The sequence below is a fragment of the Urocampus carinirostris genome, chromosome 19 (genome assembly GCF_059441175.1).
Source record: "Urocampus carinirostris isolate Australia breed hairy pipefish chromosome 19, RoL_Ucar_1.0, whole genome shotgun sequence".
Lineage (NCBI taxonomy): Eukaryota > Metazoa > Chordata > Actinopteri > Syngnathiformes > Syngnathidae > Urocampus > Urocampus carinirostris.
Genome location: NC_142367.1, coordinates 15,064,158 through 15,084,231, shown reverse-complemented (window position 1 = coordinate 15,084,231; position 20,074 = coordinate 15,064,158). Strand labels below are relative to the sequence as shown.

Sequence of the window (20,074 nt, the reverse complement as noted above, 5' to 3'; positions counted from 1 at the left end):
TGCAGACTTCGGCAACCATGAAAGAACTCCCAGGGTGATTTTTCTGATAGCTTTGTGTTGATTGAGACCTGGTGTCGGGCAAGTGATGTGATTGTGTAAGCTATACCTACTTCGGAATTAATGATGCAAGCAATAAACATTACTGTGACTCATATTTTTAGACATAGTGACATTTTTATTGGTCAGTGGAAGTCAATGTGTTAAGGATGCTGGGAATCTGCGTTTGTGACCTCACCATTTTTGCGTTCATTGAGCGGCGGCAGGTTCTGGTTAGGCTGCAGCGAAAGCTCCTCCATCTCGTGCGTCACGGCTTCACTCTGGGGGCTGGGCACCACCAGGCATGCTCCTTCGGTCCCCAGGAGCCCCCGGGAAGCCTGGGGCTCCATCTGGCTTCAGGAGAGGACTTAGGCTTCCAAGGTTGCGCCTTCAAGTCAAGCGCGCTTGCTACCCGGGGGAAAACAAATTGGCATGGTGAACATAAAATATTTTGCTCTGTGAGCCCTTCAGAATCACTATTAACAATCAGCTGTCAAAATATCATGGGGGGCTTTTCATTTCAGCCATCCGGCCAAGCTCACCACAAGGCCAAATGATTCATGATTATGCCGAATCACCGCCGCCAATGCAACGTCCATTCAAACAATCTCCCCAACTTGGAATACTGTTTCAAATTGAGGGAACTGAAGCGTTTTAGGGAGCAAAACAAACCATTCCAGCTTCCCAAGGGGGACTTTAAAAGTAGAGGGTAGTCTGCTTAGTTATAACACGAACGCAATTCAGTAGCGCTGTTGCCAACATCTCCTCAAAGACCTTTTCTTAACCACCCTGATGTTACCCTTGGCTATGTTGACATAGACGCTGTCATTTCTCCCTGTAGGTCCGTCCGTGAAAACGATAAAGAGAAAATCTAATATGAGATTAACGTAAATGTTTGTTTAAAAAAAAACTTTCTGGCTGAGCTGTACATACCAAAATACAAATATTACAACTGGATACTGGGGAGTGGCTATCTCTGTTCCCATGCATTGCTCGTGTTCCATCTATCCCCCAATGGTTTGGTTTGCTTTTTTTGTATGCAGCTCCCTTACTGACATCATGTGCATGTGTTTTTGGGGGCATTGACCAAGCGTGCTCAATATAACTGTGTAATTTCCCTTAAAGACAAAAGCAAAAAAGTTGTTTACTTAACCGTTTTAGGCACTAAAGCGTGAACTAATATGTATGTATATATAAATCGTTTTCTCCCTGCCCTGAAAACAGCTGCTTTATTTAGGTGGCTACCTTAAGTGAAATAAGAGCACAAAGAGAAGTCTCTTGCTTCTTTCCCGTCTCAATACTGTTTGGTAATGTCTGACAAAACAAGTTTATTATGATAAGACATAATTGCTAAGGTGACCAAACCTGCTACAAAATGAAGGGTAAAGGGAACAAAGTAGTGGGACAAAGGTAGCAGCAACATGATAAAATGTAGGAAGATTATCAAAATACAAAAATCTACTAGTACTTTCTGGTAAATTAGCAGAAACTGCAACACTTGCCTTTTCCTTCCAAATCAATTAACGGGGCCTTTGAATGCCTTTGTAATAACAGATGTCTTCATGTTTTGTTACCCTCTGACCACGCCATCACTTTGGTAATGTAACAACATGAAAAAACAATGAATTTGACTAAGCCTATTTTTGTGGGGGAAAAAATGGAAAAATGACTTAGCCAAATAAAAACAAGTAAGTGAGAAAATCCAACCGGGAAACGGGACACGTAGCTGTCATGCTTGACATATGCCAGTGAAGAGTAAACAATGCAACTTGATACACAGGCAGAGTAAAGCGCATGCATTGCGCATGTTTCTGAAAACTGAAAATGACTCTGGACAACAACAACAGCCAGGATGCTGTGCAGCTTCCCATAACCCTAAATGGGTTTTTGAGGGTAGACTAATTAATCCCACACAACATGCTGACTTTATATAGAGGAAACAATTCAGATGGATGTTGAAAACGGGAACAAGGCTTTAAATGAAAAAAAAAAAATCCAGATTTTTCTCTTGTTATTTTCAGCCCAAAGTAATAGATTGAAAATCAACCAATAAAATAGCTTCAGTGTATTTTGAAGAAAATAAACAACCATCATTCAGGGAACAGAAAGTTCAGCGTCCCACAGCCTTGACGCAACAACAACAAGAAAAGGTCAAAGGTTTTTTTTTTGTATTTCAAATTTAGTTATGACACACACAAAAACACAGCTATGTCAACGCTTACTACACTTTTGATCAAAACCTTAAGGCCAATCACTACAAACTGCACTTTTTTGATGGGAATAATGAAATTGTTTGATCTGATGTTGATTTCAAACCTCATAGTATGACAAGATGATCCAATTTATCATTACAGGACTGTATTTTGAAATAGTTTACATTTGATCAAATCTATTCTAAACAAAAGTAAGTATATTTCTTATGACCAAACTCCCACACATTGGGGATATAATTAAATAGACTGGATCCAGTCCAAGAAAAACGTCTTCAGAGGTAAAACAAGCGCTGATGTCATCACTTGGTAGTCGGACTCGAGCTTCCTTTCTTGTTGCCTTTTGCCAACTGATACTTTTTAGCTGAAGAATGTATCGAACTCCCATAAACTATACACAAGTATTTTTGTAAATCACATCTAACAAAACCCGACTTTAAAATAATTCGGAAGATGAACATTATATCATCCACTCACAGATAGAGTATTATTTAGCACCAAAATATCTACCTACCTACCAACTCTGGTCATATCCCTCAAGAGGGGTGACCGACAGCAAGACAAACACATACAATAACAAAGAAAATAAAAGGGGGGGGGGGGAGAACACACACAAAAATTTTGGGACCATGGCCAGCCCAAATGTCCAAACACCCAAACAAGTTAGGCACCTCGGCACCTAAGTTGGTCATGCTTTCGTCCCTCCAAATGAAACGGGACACGAAAAAGCGGCCCTGTCACTCGGGTCAGGGTGACACAACACCCTCTTCTGTTCGACAGCAGGGCCCGACTGCTTTCACTGGTTTACCCCTGCCGCATCATACAGGTGCCCTGCCCATCCCTTAGAACACGTCTAAATATCCCACTACCAAAATATAATACATTAAAAAATAATATTATATGCTTTAAAAATAAGCAAAAATACACCAACTATCACATGAATAAACATTTTTCACATTTACGTTGCATTACATCAGCCTCACCTAGAGACAGCTGAAATAATTGTCCGCAATCTTGCTGCCAGGAGTACGAATAAACCTCACAAACGGAAGGACAAACAATGAAGTTATTCAATCACTTTGAGTCTCCCTAGTTTGTATTCTTCCTTGTGCTTTTTAGCTATGGTTTTTGATTGCACTACACAATGCAGCGAGATCTAGCAGTCAAATAATACACATTGTCCCTTAAAGTTAATGCACTCTTTGTTTTCAACATGTGGCTTGACATCCTGCCAGCATCAATGAGTCAGAGTCTGCTTTTACCAGGGCATCGCATCACTTTTGCGGATCAATTAGCAAGCGATCACATCACACCACTTTTGTCTGTCATATAATAAGCACGATCTAAAACGGGTTACAGACTTTGAAGTTTTTTTGAAAAGCCATCCATGCCTCACTCTTTCTTCTATTGAGTAGCAAAGAAGCAGATTTCACAACCAAATGGTCACCAATGAACCACAGCGACCGTAATTAGTCACAACTTTTCATATTTACGTCAACGCCATCAATTAGTGGGCGCAGAGCAGATGCTGCCTGGGGAGAAGTCAGTCAAGTAAAACGTTACGGCATCGCTGACTCATTCCCAAATAAAAAATATTGGGACAATGTTACATTTTAACTTAAGTAGACGCTCAAAATAAAGAAGACATTAATGGATTTTGAACTTGCAAGGAAGACAGGGAGAGAGCCTTCAGATAAGGAATTCAATCCCTCTGATTTTTTGTAAAATCTTCAAGGTTAAAAAATCAACCAACAGCAACATGATTGGCCGATGATGTAATAGTCAAAACAACAAACAACAGTGTGCAGAAATTGTCATCCTATGAAATTTCCTGGCCAGCTGAGTCTTTAAATAAACCTAAAATTGTGAAATAACTCAAGAATAAGTTATTAATATATATGTACCACACTTGAAACTAATACCAATTCAACAGACGTTTCTAGATGCAGAATTTAATTTGTATTAAGTCAAGCCATGTTCATTTTAATAGCCTTATTTGTATAAGAATGAGTTGAAAAGCTAAATCCATCAATTCTTGCTCATTTCAGGGGGCGGCCATTTTGAGAATGTTGTCCAGTGAAGATGACATCATCCACTCGTTTAAAGGCAGTATTTTATTTGTATAAAATAAGTGAGGAAACAAAATCCATCTGTTCTTATCCTGCTCAGACGTACGGCTATTTTGAGAATACTGACGAGTGGGAACAACATCACTGATACTCGAGCTTCCGACCAATCACGGCTCCTATTCATGGAAGCCGGAGCATTTATGACGTCATCTTTACTCGACTGCATTTTCAAAATGGCTGCCCCCTAGATTGATAAAACTTTAACCCATATTATAAAAATAGAAAACACTGTGCAAACTAATATGATTGAATGTGATTTTTTTCGTGTGTATGCAGCTGTTGGATAAGAAATAGCCGCGGTTGTTCGTGTTCGATTGTGACCGACTTTTGTGCCCCGTTTAGGGGAAATGAGAAGGCCGGTGGGTGTGGGGTCCAAAGGACACTTCTGACCATCTGACAGGTGAGTGAGTTCTCCGCACAACCAATCAGTAATCACCGTGTCATTGATTATTGGTTTCGAATTACCGAAAGGAGAAGCACCGATTTCTCACGGAGTGCTTATCTGTTAAAGACTAAGCCGCCTGCTTTAGTGCTGTAGCTGTCTCGCTCAATTTCATGTTCGTCTAGTCAGCGCTCCCCATTGGAGCTAACGTGCTAAAAACAAGTGGTCGCCATGGCAAGCGGAACTTACCAACGAGACAAGGCCGGAAAATCCAAAGCGTCTGACTCGGCGTTCATGGCGATACTTTTGAAGGCGACGACAACTCGAACCTCTGCGGTGTTTTTCGCGAACCTCGAGCAACCGCATTCAAGTTTTATTTGGCCGAGGAAAATGGCTGCGACTTCTCCGTGGGTACCGAGTGACGTCATGACGCAGTCGGACGGGAAGGGGGCGTGACTGCATGAGGATGTGGAGGGTGGCGGGGGGCTTGCCCTGTAAATAGGGAATGGGAAAGAACAATATCCGGGTCGTTCCTACTATTTAGTGCCATTTCAGCATGGTCAACTTCACTCAAAAATGTATAACATTCAAGGTTTTCAAAATATTATTTGAAAGGCATGGGGAGTACATGCAAACTCCACACCAATTACCAATTACTTCACATATGACATAGGCCAAATGTTTCCCCTGTTAAAATAAAAATCAATATCAGGGTGGCAGTGATAGGGGGCGGCATTGTATGCTTAAGTAAGCCATTACTACTAATGTGATGAAAAAATAGCAAGTAAACGATGATTAAAGTGATTTTTTTTAACATGGTTATCAACCATAATATCAAAATGACAAAATATTATTTGTTCCTACTATAAATAAGGGTAACGGGGTGGACGTGTTCTGCCTTTCCTCATCAGTAAACCATAATGAAACATTGAAAAAAATGTTGATTAAGAGTGGTACTTACTGTTTGTTCTTGCACGTTTTCACTCCAAAAATCAGTCATAATAGGAGCAGGCATTTTCTATGGAACTCTTTATCAGAGTAAAGGGGAGACAGTTGACATTGGGACACAGCATATTTGAGATTTTTAACATGAAAAATGCACTAATAATTGAAAATGACGTTAGATAAGGGTTAATTAGATTTATTAAGATTTCTCACTTATATTTGTAAGAGAAGTCACTCAAATATGACTTGTGATGTAGCATTTTAGTGTACTTGCACTCCGATCAGTCATTTCATTCAAATATAATCCATCCTATCAATGTGTACTATGGTAGAGGGCAGTTAGGCATACAATGAAATATTTTAAGTATAAGCCCATTTTTACACAAAAGGTACCATTTTAGGTCACTGGGACTCAAATGGCACCAAATGACTCAAAGGGTTACTAATTTTAATACAATTTGTTATTCAAACATGTCAAATGCACAACGAATTTAAAAAGTGCAAGATAAATTACAATAAGACAAAGTACCACTGTGCTGAAAGTGATCACAAAACAATAAGGGTAATAATCTAAAAATATACTATATGCAAATTCAAACTAAAGGACTGAAATATCGACACAATTGCACGATCCGTCTTCTGTAAAGTATGGTAACTAGTGTTTTTTTAATTTTGAAGTTTGTAGGGTTTATTAACATGATGGTCTTCTATTGTCTAAAACAGTGGTGTCAAACAAATGTCGCGCTGGCCGGATCAGGGCCACAGAGTTAAAAACTATGAATGACCTGCAGTTTTAAATATGTCCACTGGAAGTTAACGAAGCTAAGCGCCACTCGCAAAATAATCCACCAACAGTAGACGCTGCCCTACTTACGAACGAGATAGGTGCCAGACGATCGTTCGTGAGTTGAAATTGTTTGTAAGTTGATTCAGTGTTATATTTTGCATGTTTAAGGTTTATATAAGTATGTTTAAGGTTTGTATAAGTAACTTGTATTGTTTTTTACTAAAAAATAAACATTTCATACAATAATATGCTCTATAAAGATAAAGTTAAGTTTAACTTACTTTTGAAAGATGAGTTTCAAGAGTTCACCCTCTGTGGTAGAAAGTGGCCGATAAAAAGCGATCCAACCATTTACTTAACCGCATCAAGCTTCCTTATTCCACTTTCATTTCAAAAGAAACGGCTCGCCTCTTCTTTACACTTTACACCAACTGTATTGAATGGATGCACAAGATGTTAAACAATAAAAATGTCAAAGTTTTTAGCACGCTGGAGATGCAGTATAGAATGTTTACACACCAACTAGGAAAAGGAAGCAGATTTTTTTTTCCGGGTGAATGTCCTGTACACGGAAAAGGGCGCAGACAATACAAAATCTAACTTACAGCAACGTCCGGATATTTTTCGACATCCCGGAAAAAAATGTTCATATCTACCGTTTTACATAAGTCTAATGGTCGTAAGCAGGGGAGCGTTTGTAGCTGTATTTGGTGACTACCGTTTATCAAAAAAATGTGAAGCAAAGTTCCCAAATTTAGGTTAAAATTTCCATTGAAAATATAAAAAGAAGGCGAATTTAGAATTAAATAATTTGCACTTAAACTAATTTTTGTGTGCTATTTTTGTCCCTTTGCAGTTTGCACGAGTTTCAAACACTAAGACATTTCCCCGGAATGGATAAACTGTCCTGGAAATGAAGTCAGTTGTTGCTTTTTTTTTTACATATGCATAGTTGATAAACGTTAAGAGATTGCATTTTAGAGAAGGGGGAAAAAAACCTCAATAATCAGTTTATGATCAATTCTTATACCCATTAATCATAATGGAATTGCGGGTCTCTGAAAGATCCCCAACCCTACATCTTATTTTGATGCCAGTGATATTTCTACCTTGTGGCCCCTGAACTAAAAATATTTTAAGTTAGGTAGATATAGTTGAAACACACCCCGTAATAACATACATATTTCAAGGTAAGGTATTACTATGTTGTTTTTATGTTATTTCGTTCGGTGTGTTTGAACTGTAATATTTCAAGTTATGTAATAACTATGTTATTACTAGGTGTATTTGAGTTAGAGGTAAAATAGGCTCAGTCAATCACGAAAACATGCCTGTTAAAGATTTTCTAGGATATAACAATGAACCATCACTGTGAGCTATTTTTAGAGCTAGTCTATGGGCTACTTTGGGGGCTACCTTGTGCCTCATTGATGATTTGTGTTGTAGGTATGAGTGTTGAATAACTACCTGTGAAGAAAATTAGAAATGACAAACAAAATGAAATTAGGTAGTTAAAGTTGCAATACAGCTAATGTAAAAAATTCATCTTTAATGCTTCTAAAAGAGTTAAAATATTCACTGTATGGAAAAAAAGGGTACATGAATTCATGATTTGCCTTTCTGCGCTGCGGTTTGAACATCAGCGACATTATGCAAAAACTCATAGAGCAACTTTGCGTTGTTGGCATTTTCCAGTATTCCAGCCAGCTTTTCCCGGCTCAGTTTGGCCAAATCGGCTAAGCTGTTCGCATTTCTTATGACCGCTCTGAAATTTTTGGCGTCGACTCCCGGCATCTTGAGCAGAAAGTCGTAGGGCCCGGCATTGTACAGTTCCGTCGACTCGGCCACGGCGTCCGACTCGGCCGTGACGGCTTGAGCGGCGGCGGCGTCGGGTTGGGGTCGGCCTTTCTTTAACTCCGAGAAGATGTCGCCGGTGGCGTGCGGCGAGGGGCACCAGAGGATGCGGAGACGGGGGAAGTGCAGAGTGAGCAGGGTGAGCTTGGAGGAGACGTCGTTAGAGGAGATCTCGTGGCGGAAGTCGGAGCGGGCCGTCAGGGAGAAGGGTTTGGCCGGGTCGAACTCGATGAGCAGCACGGGCTTGCGGTAGTAGCGGCTCATGGAGAGGCATTGCGTGTAGAGGCGGCCGCTCTGCAGCGAGCCGATCAGGTCGCTGACGCTTTTGCGTTCCACGCAGATGTCGGGGGTCAGGATGTAGTCGCCCACTTCTAAGGTGACGGGCTCGATGTCCAGGCCGCGGCGGTGAAGGAGGGACGGCAGCTCGCTGCGGAACTCGCGCATGTCCACGATGACTCGCGAGGGCTCGCCAGGCTGCTCTTGGCCTCCTGTGCAAACAAAATCATATTCTCATGGGTCGGATACAGGGGTGAGCAAATGTTGAGATTGGCACAGCAGCCAGATTAGGCGGGGGACAATACGGTCTGCCGATACGGTCTCGACCTGATACCTTGACGATGCATTTGAAAAAGATATCCTATTTTATAATACAGAATTTTGGACCCCATTCATATGAACACATCTTGGAAACTGCTTGACTATGGTGCTTAATATCACAGTGTTTTGTCTAGTCTTTCATGTTCTCGTTCTGTTATATCTGTTTAGTGGGGAAAACTCATGTAATTATGGACAAGTTACGTTCCCTTCGCCCTTCTTTTGTGTTTTGTTCAGTTAGAACTAGTTGGTATTCCCACACAGCCTGCGTCTATCATTTCATGTCTTGTTCATTTAGAGCTAGTTAACTATATATCTTTGTATTTTCTTATTTTAATTGAATATTTCATACAGCACTAGAGTTGCATTTGTGGTCAATAAGTGGTATACAAATACATATAGCATATTTTGAATCATTAAACAAAATATTATTCAGAAATGCTTTGGAATCATTTCCACTTTAAAGCTGAAATGATCAATCTCAGTGAAGTTCTTACAGGGTTCCTACAGCTTAAGGCAAGTTAAATTCAAGACTTCTAAAGATTTATGTTCCTGAAATCAAATTGAAGACAGAGTCGACCCCCCCAAAAAAATCGCAATTGAAACAGAAAAAAAAATCTACTAATCTTTCTTGCACACAATACATCATGCCTCGTACACATTACCTGGCACCGCTTTTATCCATGGCAAAAATTGTTCGTTGGACAGCCACTTTTCTTTAAATGTACACTTTCCCATAGACCTAAGTCATGCGTTTGCTCTGAAGGGCCCGCCTGAAACCACATCACCGTTTTGATAGTTCCGTTACTGCGGTCACACGATGCTGCTATGAAATATATCGGTCAATTATTAAAAAAAAGACAGTTTATAAATGTTACTAAATATTTTTCGTTCAAACAAATATAAATCTTATCAATGTGTTTGTTGGTGTCTGGCATACCTCCCACCACCAGATGGCCCCAACTGGGGTTTTGAACTGGGCACTGTCCAATTATCACCAGAGTTGGTTAGGGTTACTTTAACTTAAGTACTTCAAATTACTTTTGGATTACTCCAATACCAAATATGCTAATAAAAGACAAAAGAAACTAAATATAATTAAAATGACTAAATTTTGTGCAGGCTTGGGGAGTAACGGAATACATGGAACGGCAAAAATTATGTTGGCAAGCTTTTTGGATTTAATTTCATTTTGTTTCTGTTGTATTTTATGTTAGTTTTGCCGGAGATCAAAGCCAGGAGAGAAAGCTTACCTCGTGTTGCCGGAGATCAAAGCCAGGAGAGAAAGCTTACCTCGTGTTGTGAGTCATCATTTTATTCATATTTAATTTCTTTTGCCTTTTATTAGCATATTTGGTACTGGAGTAATCCAAAAGTAATTGAAAGTAATCAAGTTAAAGTAACCCTTCCCAACCCTGATTATCACACACCTTCGCCCAATCATCTTGAACCCTTTGAAAGGACATTTTTATTCAGCAAACTCTGTCGTGTCATTTTGAGTTCTGTCATCACTTTCGTTTTCACCACCACTTCAGGTGTGTTTATTTCTGCTTTCTTTTTCATCTACCACTAAGTTATTGGTTGACCTGGGAATTTGGGGCCAAAGCCTGCATAAAGCCATTAATGCGGCATCAGAGGCAGCGGGAAAAAGCAGCCAGAGGCTGTTCATTAGGAGGAAAGACCCCTGTTGGGCCACCAAGTAACAAAGGAGGAGGTTTGCCATGCATAATCCCATGAGAAGTGTGCTGCCCATCAAAGCAACTCTCATGAAGGATTCGAACTCACGCAAGCTCAAGGCTGATCATCCTGTGGCTGGCCACCCCTGGTGAGGGCGTCAAGGGTTGTGGCCGAAACACTACTGATGATGCGTCCACGCTACAACTTAGCCTTCCACCATTCCACCAGTAACCACCAATACAAAACTATTAAGGATGTGCCAGCACAAGGAATCTACATCCATCCTGTGTTCTGTCAATTTAATCACTTTGCTACTTGCATTTTCCGGTTCCAGGATTTGGTTTCTGCTTTTCTGTTTGGGCAATTTGTTAGTTTTGTGCCCACTTGTTTGTTTAGTACTTTGGTCGTGATTTATTTAATTGTTTTAAGCATCTCTGCGTGCAGTTCCTGCCTCTTCCACGTGGGTCCATCAACACTACCTACAATTTTTAACAATGTACACATTTTTAAGACTTTTGAAAAGACATTTTAAAGCCAATTAAGACCTTATTTATCAGAAAAGTGAATTCAAGGTCTTAAGTCTTTTAAAGGATCCGCGGAAACCGTGTTTTATTAAGAGAAATATAGATAGTTATATAATTTTAGAACTCTGCACACTGAACCATCATTAATAAATAACCAGTATTTGAACTTACCAGCTTTGCGACTGTTGGTAGTAGCATTTGCTGGCTCCAAATTCCTGGCCAGGTCTAAATTGGTGTCTTCTCGGCCCTCTCTCTCCTCAGGGATGACCATGGTCGCTTTTTCCCTGCACGAGTAAAAGTTGTCAGATTCGAAATTTGTAAATCAACTCAGTGGAAAAATTCTGACCTAATGAGATGTTCAAATGCTTTCTTTTCCTTGGACAAGCCGGTCAGGTATTTCTGTTCTTCAGTTGAGCCGCCGTAGATGAGGAAGTAGACCCTGTGTCATCAGAAAAGTACTTCAGATGCTCTTATAGATTTTTAGTTTAAACCGCTTCAGTACATTTTTCGTTGATTCCCAATCCCAGACGTACCCAAAGTGAATTGAATGCTGTGCTTGAATTGTTTGGAGAATATGGACGGTTTTGTTTTCTTTTGAAAGAAGTTTTGTCCAAACCTGAAAATATCACTGCAAGTGCTACTAATATTGAGCAATCTGAGTTGGAACACACAGAATTAGGTTTTTATTCTCAATCAAATGAGTGCAACATGGGCATCTTAGCTGGGAAACAGGTAAGGTCAAATAAGTACCTTGACTTATTTGATCAAAATCTGAAAGTGAAAAATGTAATTTACACACTTTTCTAATGGTAAGTCTAGGAGTTTCCGAAAGTGGCCATTTGGAGACAACCACAGCCCTATACACTTTACATTAGTGTACATTACTTTGACCTTTTTTTTTTTTTTTTTTTTTTTTAATTATCAAACAGTTGTAAATGTTTGACTCCGCTTTCCAGGAGTCAATGATTCTGCACAGTTGCGCCTAATAATGGTGGGTAAAAATGAATCATGATTATCTTTGCGCATGTTTACTTTTACACTTGATTTGGTCAAAATTGGCTTAAGATTTTTGAACCCGAATTGGTCATGAAGTTTTTTTCCCCAGTACAGGCCCACTTAGGTTGTCAAAGGCTAATGACCAAGAAAGAAAGCTTGCAATTGGCCAAAAGGTGTGTCATCAAAAGGTCAGAGGCTAACGGAAGTATCAAAAATGATCAGACGAGTCTGTTTATTTTTAGAGGGGAGTAGTGAAGCCAAGCAGATTGATAACGACAAAGCTCCTCAAACAATGCGGGAATGATTTTAGGTGTTTTTTTTTAAATTTGTCAGCATTATCGTGTGTTTGAGTACAAATTTTACACGGTTGAATTCACTAGACTCAGGTGAATGCAACAACATCCTAGTTGTAGGGAATTGTGCTATGAGTTTCTTCAGTATCTAGTTTCAGACTGATCGTGGGGTTTCTGTGATGAGTATACTTTGAATTGTATGTTGAATATGTATTCAATCCAACGAGTTTAAGCTTTCCAATGATAATGTGGCATGACGTATTATTGTGAATGGTGACATTGTACAGAAATTTGTTTATCAATAGTCAGACAGCCTGCCAGTGGAATGTTAATGAAATAAGCCAGATGTGTCTGAGATGGAAGTGTGGATAAACTTCCCCAGGGTATTTTTCCGTACTGTGTTTTTCTGTGCCCCTCCATATTATTGAAATGAGGGGATTTTTTTATTTATTATCGATAATGAGCCCACCGCTTCTTTACCTGAGCTGCTTTCCAGGCCGACATGCTTTGTAGACCTCCAGCTGGCGCACGAAGCTGAGCTCGGCATCGTAGAGCACCACGTAGGCGGGCTCCACTTCATGCAACACCCGCGTCAAGCTGTGAGGGTCCGTGCAGCCCCTCAAGGGGTGGATTAGCATCAGGGGCTCCTTCACGACTGTGTAGTAAGCGTCAGAGGATAAATCTCCCTCAGTTGTTTCATCCTCATCGGAAAATTCGTCCTCGTCTGCGCTGCTTCCCATCTCTGCAGCTTCTGCCGCCCGCTCTTTGCCAACCATCTGCGTCAAGGTCAAGGACGGTCTGCTTTTCGTCTTGTTCTTTTTCGGCTCCTTGCCCTTCCAGCTCCCTCGGCCTTTCCCGCCTTTGAGGGGGCCCTTGTCTTTTTTACGTTTGGCCGAGAAGAATGCGGGGACGGCGGCCGGGTCACGTTTGGCGACGGTGCGGTCGTACAGCCTGCGTAGGAGACGATCGGCGCCGTGCCGGACGTACTGCTGTAGTTGAGCGCACGTCCTGTCGTCGCTGGCGCAGATAAGCACGCGACCTGAACGTTAGAGGGGCAGAGATGTGGGATCGTTTACTTAACCTTCCTTGTAGGGCTGCAACAATTAGTCGACATTGTCAACAAAAATCGATAATAGAAAATATTGGACAATAAATTTCAGTGTTGACTATACAGAAGTATGATACATGAATTTAATCTCTGCTAAGAGTGGAGCATGCACAATAGAATCTATGTGTCAAGCAGTTAAATAAACATACAAATGGCAGCATAGACATCAAGTTTGGGAGCATTTTAGCCTGGATACAACCAATAAAGACCTTGTGTATCATAGCGGTAGATTTAAAGAGAATAGTTGGAGAGTCTGAATCGTCTCAGTAATATTTATGTAACATCCAAGCCATTACACTTTTCATGACTTGCATTGTACATGTTACACTTTTATATCTTACTATAAAAGAAAGCTTGAGCGTTACGCCAGAGTTTGCCTGACAAACGTATTTGAAAATGAATGCATGCGGTCTAAAGAACAAGTGTCAGTGGTTAAAACTGTTTGATTTCAAACTGTTGAGAATGGTTTGCTTCCTTTTTTACAGACTTTGAGGTTTACCGCTGAACGACCTACACAAAATCGACATTATATTTGTTTATAATTCCGCTATTTTGCTGCTAATGTGCCAGGGATAAAAAACGGTTACTTGATTTTAATGTATTATTTATTTGCCTGTCCTTAAAAACTTGACAGAGGTTATTTTTTTGTATTAGTCTCTACTGGAAGTGCTTATTTGGTTTTCCGTAGTGCGTCTAATTGTATTTTTTGTTCAAATCTGGAATATGTTCAATAAAGAATGTGTTTTTCATTGTACCTTTTTATCTTTTGCCCCATAATTGAATCAAAGTCATTCTAAATTTAAGACAAGAATAAAAATGATCTGAGTATGTGACAAATTGTTTCAATAGTCTTTAACTAGTCAACTTTTAAAATAGTCGTTAGTTGCGGCCCTACTTCCTTGAGATTCAAATTTCAACCTTGGTCCTGCTGAGGGTTCTTGTTCTCCTTTTCAATCTCCTCCAGGACCTCCGTCAGAGCCTCCCACTTGGGGCTCTTCTCCAGCACGAGTACTCGTTTTGTCTCTAGAACAAACACACGTTGCCATCATCTCAAATGTCTTCTCGTGAAATCTCGGCAGCCTCACCTGCAACAGGTTTCGCCGCTTTTTTCTCTATTTCAGCTCCAACTTTGAGTTTCTTCTTGGTTTCCGGGATGTGGTACACTCTGGACCTGGCGTTCACAAACATGGATGTGCTGGAGTCCAAGAAGAGCCAGCCTGAAATCAACAAGTGAATAAACAAATTAATTGTGTAACTTGTCTAGTTTTGGGCAAGGACCATATTTTTCAATGTAGAACGGGGGTTGCCAACGTGGTGCCCGTGGTAGCCCCTCCCAATAACTTTTCTAAAATTATTCACCAGTGCGTGGTCATTGCGATTTTCTTGGATTGTTGATCCCTAACTAACTAATATTAGAAATCATTGACAAGATCAGTGTCTTACAATACATGATCGGTTCCACTAAAATTCTATTTTTAAATTAGCCTACGATGAAATTACTCAGTGCCATATACAAGGCAGAAGTGTTCATTTTTGATTGAGCTTATTATAACCCGATATTTACTGATTAATATCTGGTAATAACACAATAGTAACATAACAAGTACGGTACCTTGCTAATAATGCATATCCAACTGGTGGCCCTTTGCACTAATCAGTAGCTTTAAAGGGGTTTTGAATCTTGGTGTGGAACGGGGGTCTCTAACCTGCGGCCCTAGGGATGATCATTTGAATATGAAATTTTAAAGTGAGATTGATTTGTTCTCATATTAATCCTTAATCATTTTTAATTTTAAGATCTTGTTTCGTGCATAAAATGTACTTCATTATATGAAATAATAAATGTGTAACTTGGTTTACATAGAATCCAAATGCCAAATATAATTATATAAAAGATAAAAAATTGTAATGTAAAGTTCATACGCAGGTAAAAGACTGACTTGGCGCTAGATAGTTAGCTAAAAAAAATGAAAAAGATAAAATGTTAGCTTGAAAGCATGCAAAAAATATAAAAAGCTAGGTAGATAGATGGCTAAATAGCTAAAACTTGACTTGATTGTTACTTATTTACTCACGCACAGTAATACACTTTTCTTTTACTTTTAGAACTTATTTTGTGTAGGGGGAAAAATTAGAATTGACAAGAGTGGATTATTTTTATCAGATTTTTGGAGGGATAACCCAACTCCGCACTACCTCACCCAGGCCCTAACTCTGGTACACCCCCACAGAAAAATTAAGTAAAGAAAAAAATATATAAGAATGGTCAATATGTAGAACTGACCTTTAAAGTTTTGTTCCTTTATACGTGAAAATGTTGTTATAAAACGGCTACTATATAGTTTATAAATACCTTACTGTTTATATTTTTAATCATTAAGGATATTTGAACATTACTCTAGAGCGCCCTTTTCTGTCTGTCTGTGAAATTAAACATTTTTCATGTAAAAGTCACTCAGGATTGAATCAGTCACAGTAACAGAACCTATTAAAAAAAGTGTCACTTAAAACAAAATTTTCGAATATAAATGAAGTCACAAAGCTTGTTAGCTACCTGAGTTGGAGCCAAAGTTCTTCTGGCTGGAGCGGAGCGACTCCAGCAGATTGAGGAAGGTGACGCAGTCGTACTGAGTAAGGTAGAGCAGAAGAACCCTCAGAATTTTTAGGTCCTGGACCAGCGCCTTGGTCTTTGCTCCCAACTGGTGCCACAAGGGGTCCAGGTAATGACGGATGGTCTAGGACGGAAAAACGAATCGGATAACGAGATGTGATTTTGTTTTGTTTACATCGGTACTACCTTATCAAAGGCATTGCTAAGCGTGTTCTCCAAAGAGAGATCCTCTGCCTCCAAAGTGGGATTGTAACGTTTGAGTTCCTTCAGGCAGGCGCCCATGATGTCCAGGATGGAGCTCTGGATGGCCCTCATGAACGGCGTCAGGGAGACGTGGATCTCCACCACATCCGGCTTGTGTTTGTCCAGGGCCGTGTTCACTGATGCTTGGAACCTGGCCAAGATGAAGGCGGTCAAGCTTTGACCAGAAATTTACGAGCGCTTCAGTACCTGGGCCAAAGGTAAAGCTTCTTGACAAAGAGGTTCCTCATGACACGCTCCACCTGGCAAAACCCCGAGGAGAAGGCGGTAGCTTTGTCTGTGAAGGCTTTGATGAAGCCGGTTTTGTTCTTCTGACGGAACAGTCGCAAGATGAACGCCTCCTGACACGATTCGATGATTTTGTGTGCGCGGTACACCAGAATGCCTTGACAAGACAAAATCTGACTTTATTTTTTTCTAAATTAACAGGAGCATTGGTTTTCATCATCAGCATTGAGCACAATTAAAGAACTCCCATTACTACCAAACGAACCAGAAATGAGATGAGCAGGTATGCGGTCAGTGAGGAAGTCCACCACCAAGATTCTGCTGGTGACAAACAGCACCCCTCCCGCAGTGTACACATTGTAGCGCTCAGGGCCTTGGACTTCGCTAGTCACTGTCCTCGGCAAGTGCGTCACGCCCTCCACTCGCAACTGCTCTGTCAAATATTCCTGAAGAGAGAAAATGTTGTCATTAAACAAAAAAAGTTGTTTTCTTTCTCTGTGTTTGTTTACATATGAGTTGTTGGACAGGTAACACAAGGCCTGGGGCTGAGATTAGCAGTTTCTTCAAGGTTTTTTATAACAGAATATTCTGGGCACATATAAACTACAGGACAATGGCTTGGAGGATTCCTAAGTGTGCCGTCAAAATGACTGAGTATTACTTTTATGCTAGGAGGACAGGCAATGGTGAAATCTAAACCTAAGAGGTAGTAGAAAAGTACCTATTTCAGACCAGCCTTTTTGCCAGAACAGGGGTTACCAAAATGGTCCCCCGGGGTAGACCCCCCAACCCCTGGTCTGGCAAGTACCTATAAAACTCAAGGCCCTCTCCAAACCAAACCAAAAACAGCACTTACAACAATTCAGAGACTGAACAACATATCATGTATACTCATGAAGTTTATTAATTATAACTAAGTGAAAGTTAGGAATGACTGAAATAATATGGAGGTTATACACAAAGAACTCATACAATCAGATAAACATTGGGCTTGTTGAATAAAAATGACAAGATTTTAAATGTTTTTTTCCCCTGATTGCTTTTTACTTTCTACTTTGTCAAGATTTCGAAAACAGGTTTCGGATAGGGAGCTAACGACAAAAGAACAGCGCTTAACACTGTGACCAATTTACTTTACAACAATATTGGATTCATTTACTCACGACCAAATCAATTGTACGTGTGCCAGCAAATAAAGAAAATCTGAGCTCAACACTGCCCCCGATTTACTCACTTATGCGACCAACAAGAGGACTAATTTACTTATTTGTGCAGCCAAATCAATAGTATGTGCTCCTTTTTAAAAAACAAAAACATATCTGGGACCATTTTATTCTCATGTGCGACCAAAAACATAGGAACAATTCAAGCATAGATGCAACCAAATTAATGATGTGTTAACTTAATTCTGCGACCAATTTACTAACATGTGCGGCTGACAACTTTGGATCAATTTACCATACCTGTCAACCTGTACGTTTTTGCCGTACAAAGTACGTTTATTATGCATTTTAAGGCATGTACGACGTACAACAAAATCCGTACGGAAAAATGCAAATTTGTCAATTATGGTTTCCATCCAGTATACACCGACTATACACGAAACAGCAAATCAATCAAGTCAGTTCGCCGCGGGAGCCTCTATCCTCCGTATCGTTTTTTTTCATTGCAAACGAAGTGAGCGTTTGATGCTACTGTGCGCATGCGTCTGCCGCTGTAGTGCCTAATTTCGACTCCCCTGCAAAATCCTCCGCCCCTCGCGTGAACGCGCATTCTGCTGCGCTTCCGACAATAGCGCTCGTATGCTATATACGATAATATATACATACGATAACATACACCACTACACCAGAAGACTCCTCAACAGCTGCAGAAGTGATGTTTTGCCATTTCATCACAGAGCACAACATACCTCCAACAGCTGCCGATCACTTCATAAGTCAAATACTTTTCTGTCCCTGTTAAATAGTCTGTTTGCAATTAAAAATACAAACATCAATGGTTGATATTGTGGTTTGGTTTACAAAATAGAAATGACAACTATTTTTTTTCCTCCAAAAAATATCTTTATTCACTAATTTAAATTTAAAGTGTTATTAGATAGATAGATAGATAAATACTTTATTCATCCCCGAAGGGAAATTCACATTTCCAGCAGCATCCCTGAGCTGAGAACAATACAATAATAAAGCTGGGCTGCCAATTAATGGGACATCCATCCATGGAGGCAGCACAGCGGCGCAGTGCGGCAGAGTTCTGAGGTCATGGGTTCAAATCCAGCTACCGGACTTCCTGTGCGGAGTTTGCATATTCTACCCGTGCTTGCGTGGGTTTCCTCCGGGCACTCCGGTTTCCTCCCACATTCCAAAAACATGCCGATCCAAATTGTCCCTAAGTGTGAATGAGCGAGTTGTGTGTCCCTGTGTGCCCCGCTATTGGCTGGCAACCGGTTCAGGGTGTCCACTGCCCGAAGATAGCTGGGATGGGCTCTAGCACCCCCGCGACCCTACTGAGGATGAGCGGTGCAGATATTGGATGGATGGTGTTATTAATGAATATTTTAGTTACGTAACAATTGTTCCTGATTTCTTTTTTTTTTTTTTTTTTTTATTAAGAATATGTACATAATGACATAACGAAATACGTGTACAATATAATTGGCCGGTCCAAATTGTCCCTAGGTGTGAATTGTCTTTCCCTGTGTGCCCTGCGACTGGCTGGCAACCCGTTCGGGGTGTCTCCTGCCCACTGCCAGAAGATAGCTGGGATGGGCTCCAGCACCCTCGCAACCCTACTGAGGATAGGTGGTGCAGATGATGGATAATGGGGTACAATATAACATGTTAAACTACATAAATAAACACGTTTGAAAAATATATATGGTGTAAGATTTTTTTGTATTTTGTAAGGGAAAATACGAGAGTTTGTAGGGGCTTGGAGCCCTGGATGTTGACAGGTATGATTTACTCTCATGTGCAATCAAACATACAGTGTGCATGCCTGTAAAAGACATCTGGTCACTGTCAAATTCTGACGTTTTCTATAACTTTCAGTGCAGGATTGTTTTAGTCATTTGAGTGTTCGGGGAAAATTATGACAACATATGACTCCACAGTATGACAATAACACAATTGCACCGTTGAATTCACAATGTGGTCGTTCTGACCTGTTCGGGAACGGTCGTGTTGAGTAACAGAACCAGGCTGTCTTGTTCCGAGTAGACCCGCATGAATTGCAGCAGAATGCGGTCGATTCCCATCCCCTCCGCCGCTACTAGCAGCCCGTCACAACTGAACAAACTTAGAAACATTTCTGTCTCGAACTCCAGCAAGGGGCCCGCCATGGCGGGAGGCTCCAAGCCCGCCCCAAGGCAGGAGAAAACAGTCAAATCTTGTATGAACGTCAACAAAAGTGCATGGTAGACGTGACCGGAAGTGTT

General features: G+C 40.5%; 2 protein-coding genes and 1 long non-coding RNA gene across 5 annotated transcripts in view; 1 reads left to right on the top strand and 2 right to left on the bottom strand.

Moving 5' to 3' along the window:
* Positions 1-5,160, bottom strand: part of mrtfba (myocardin related transcription factor Ba) — a 14,936-nt gene extending 9,776 nt beyond the window's left edge. For all 3 annotated transcript variants that reach the window (XM_088323775.1, XM_088323777.1, XM_088323776.1), the window contains exons 1-2: positions 5,007-5,160; positions 236-444 (exon numbers count right to left, since the gene is read on the bottom strand). In XM_088323775.1, the coding sequence (XP_088179901.1) occupies positions 236-386 (151 nt within the window). In that variant the 5' untranslated portion in view covers positions 387-444; positions 5,007-5,160. The remainder of the gene's footprint in view (positions 1-235; positions 445-5,006) is intronic.
* Positions 4,548-14,289, top strand: LOC148347460 (uncharacterized). Its single transcript, XR_015848038.1, has 2 exons — positions 4,548-4,775; positions 14,021-14,289. It is a non-coding gene; the product is annotated as an uncharacterized LOC148347460 (long non-coding RNA).
* Positions 8,017-20,074, bottom strand: ercc4 (excision repair cross-complementation group 4). Its single transcript, XM_088323778.1, has 11 exons — positions 19,802-20,074; positions 16,901-17,081; positions 16,597-16,792; positions 16,333-16,540; positions 16,090-16,270; positions 14,621-14,752; positions 14,454-14,558; positions 12,908-13,466; positions 11,485-11,577; positions 11,310-11,422; positions 8,017-8,831 (listed from the first exon to the last, which is right to left on the bottom strand). Exons 1-11 carry the CDS (start codon positions 19,976-19,978, stop codon positions 8,095-8,097), a joined length of 2,682 nt encoding a protein of 893 aa, XP_088179904.1. The 5' UTR covers positions 19,979-20,074; the 3' UTR covers positions 8,017-8,094.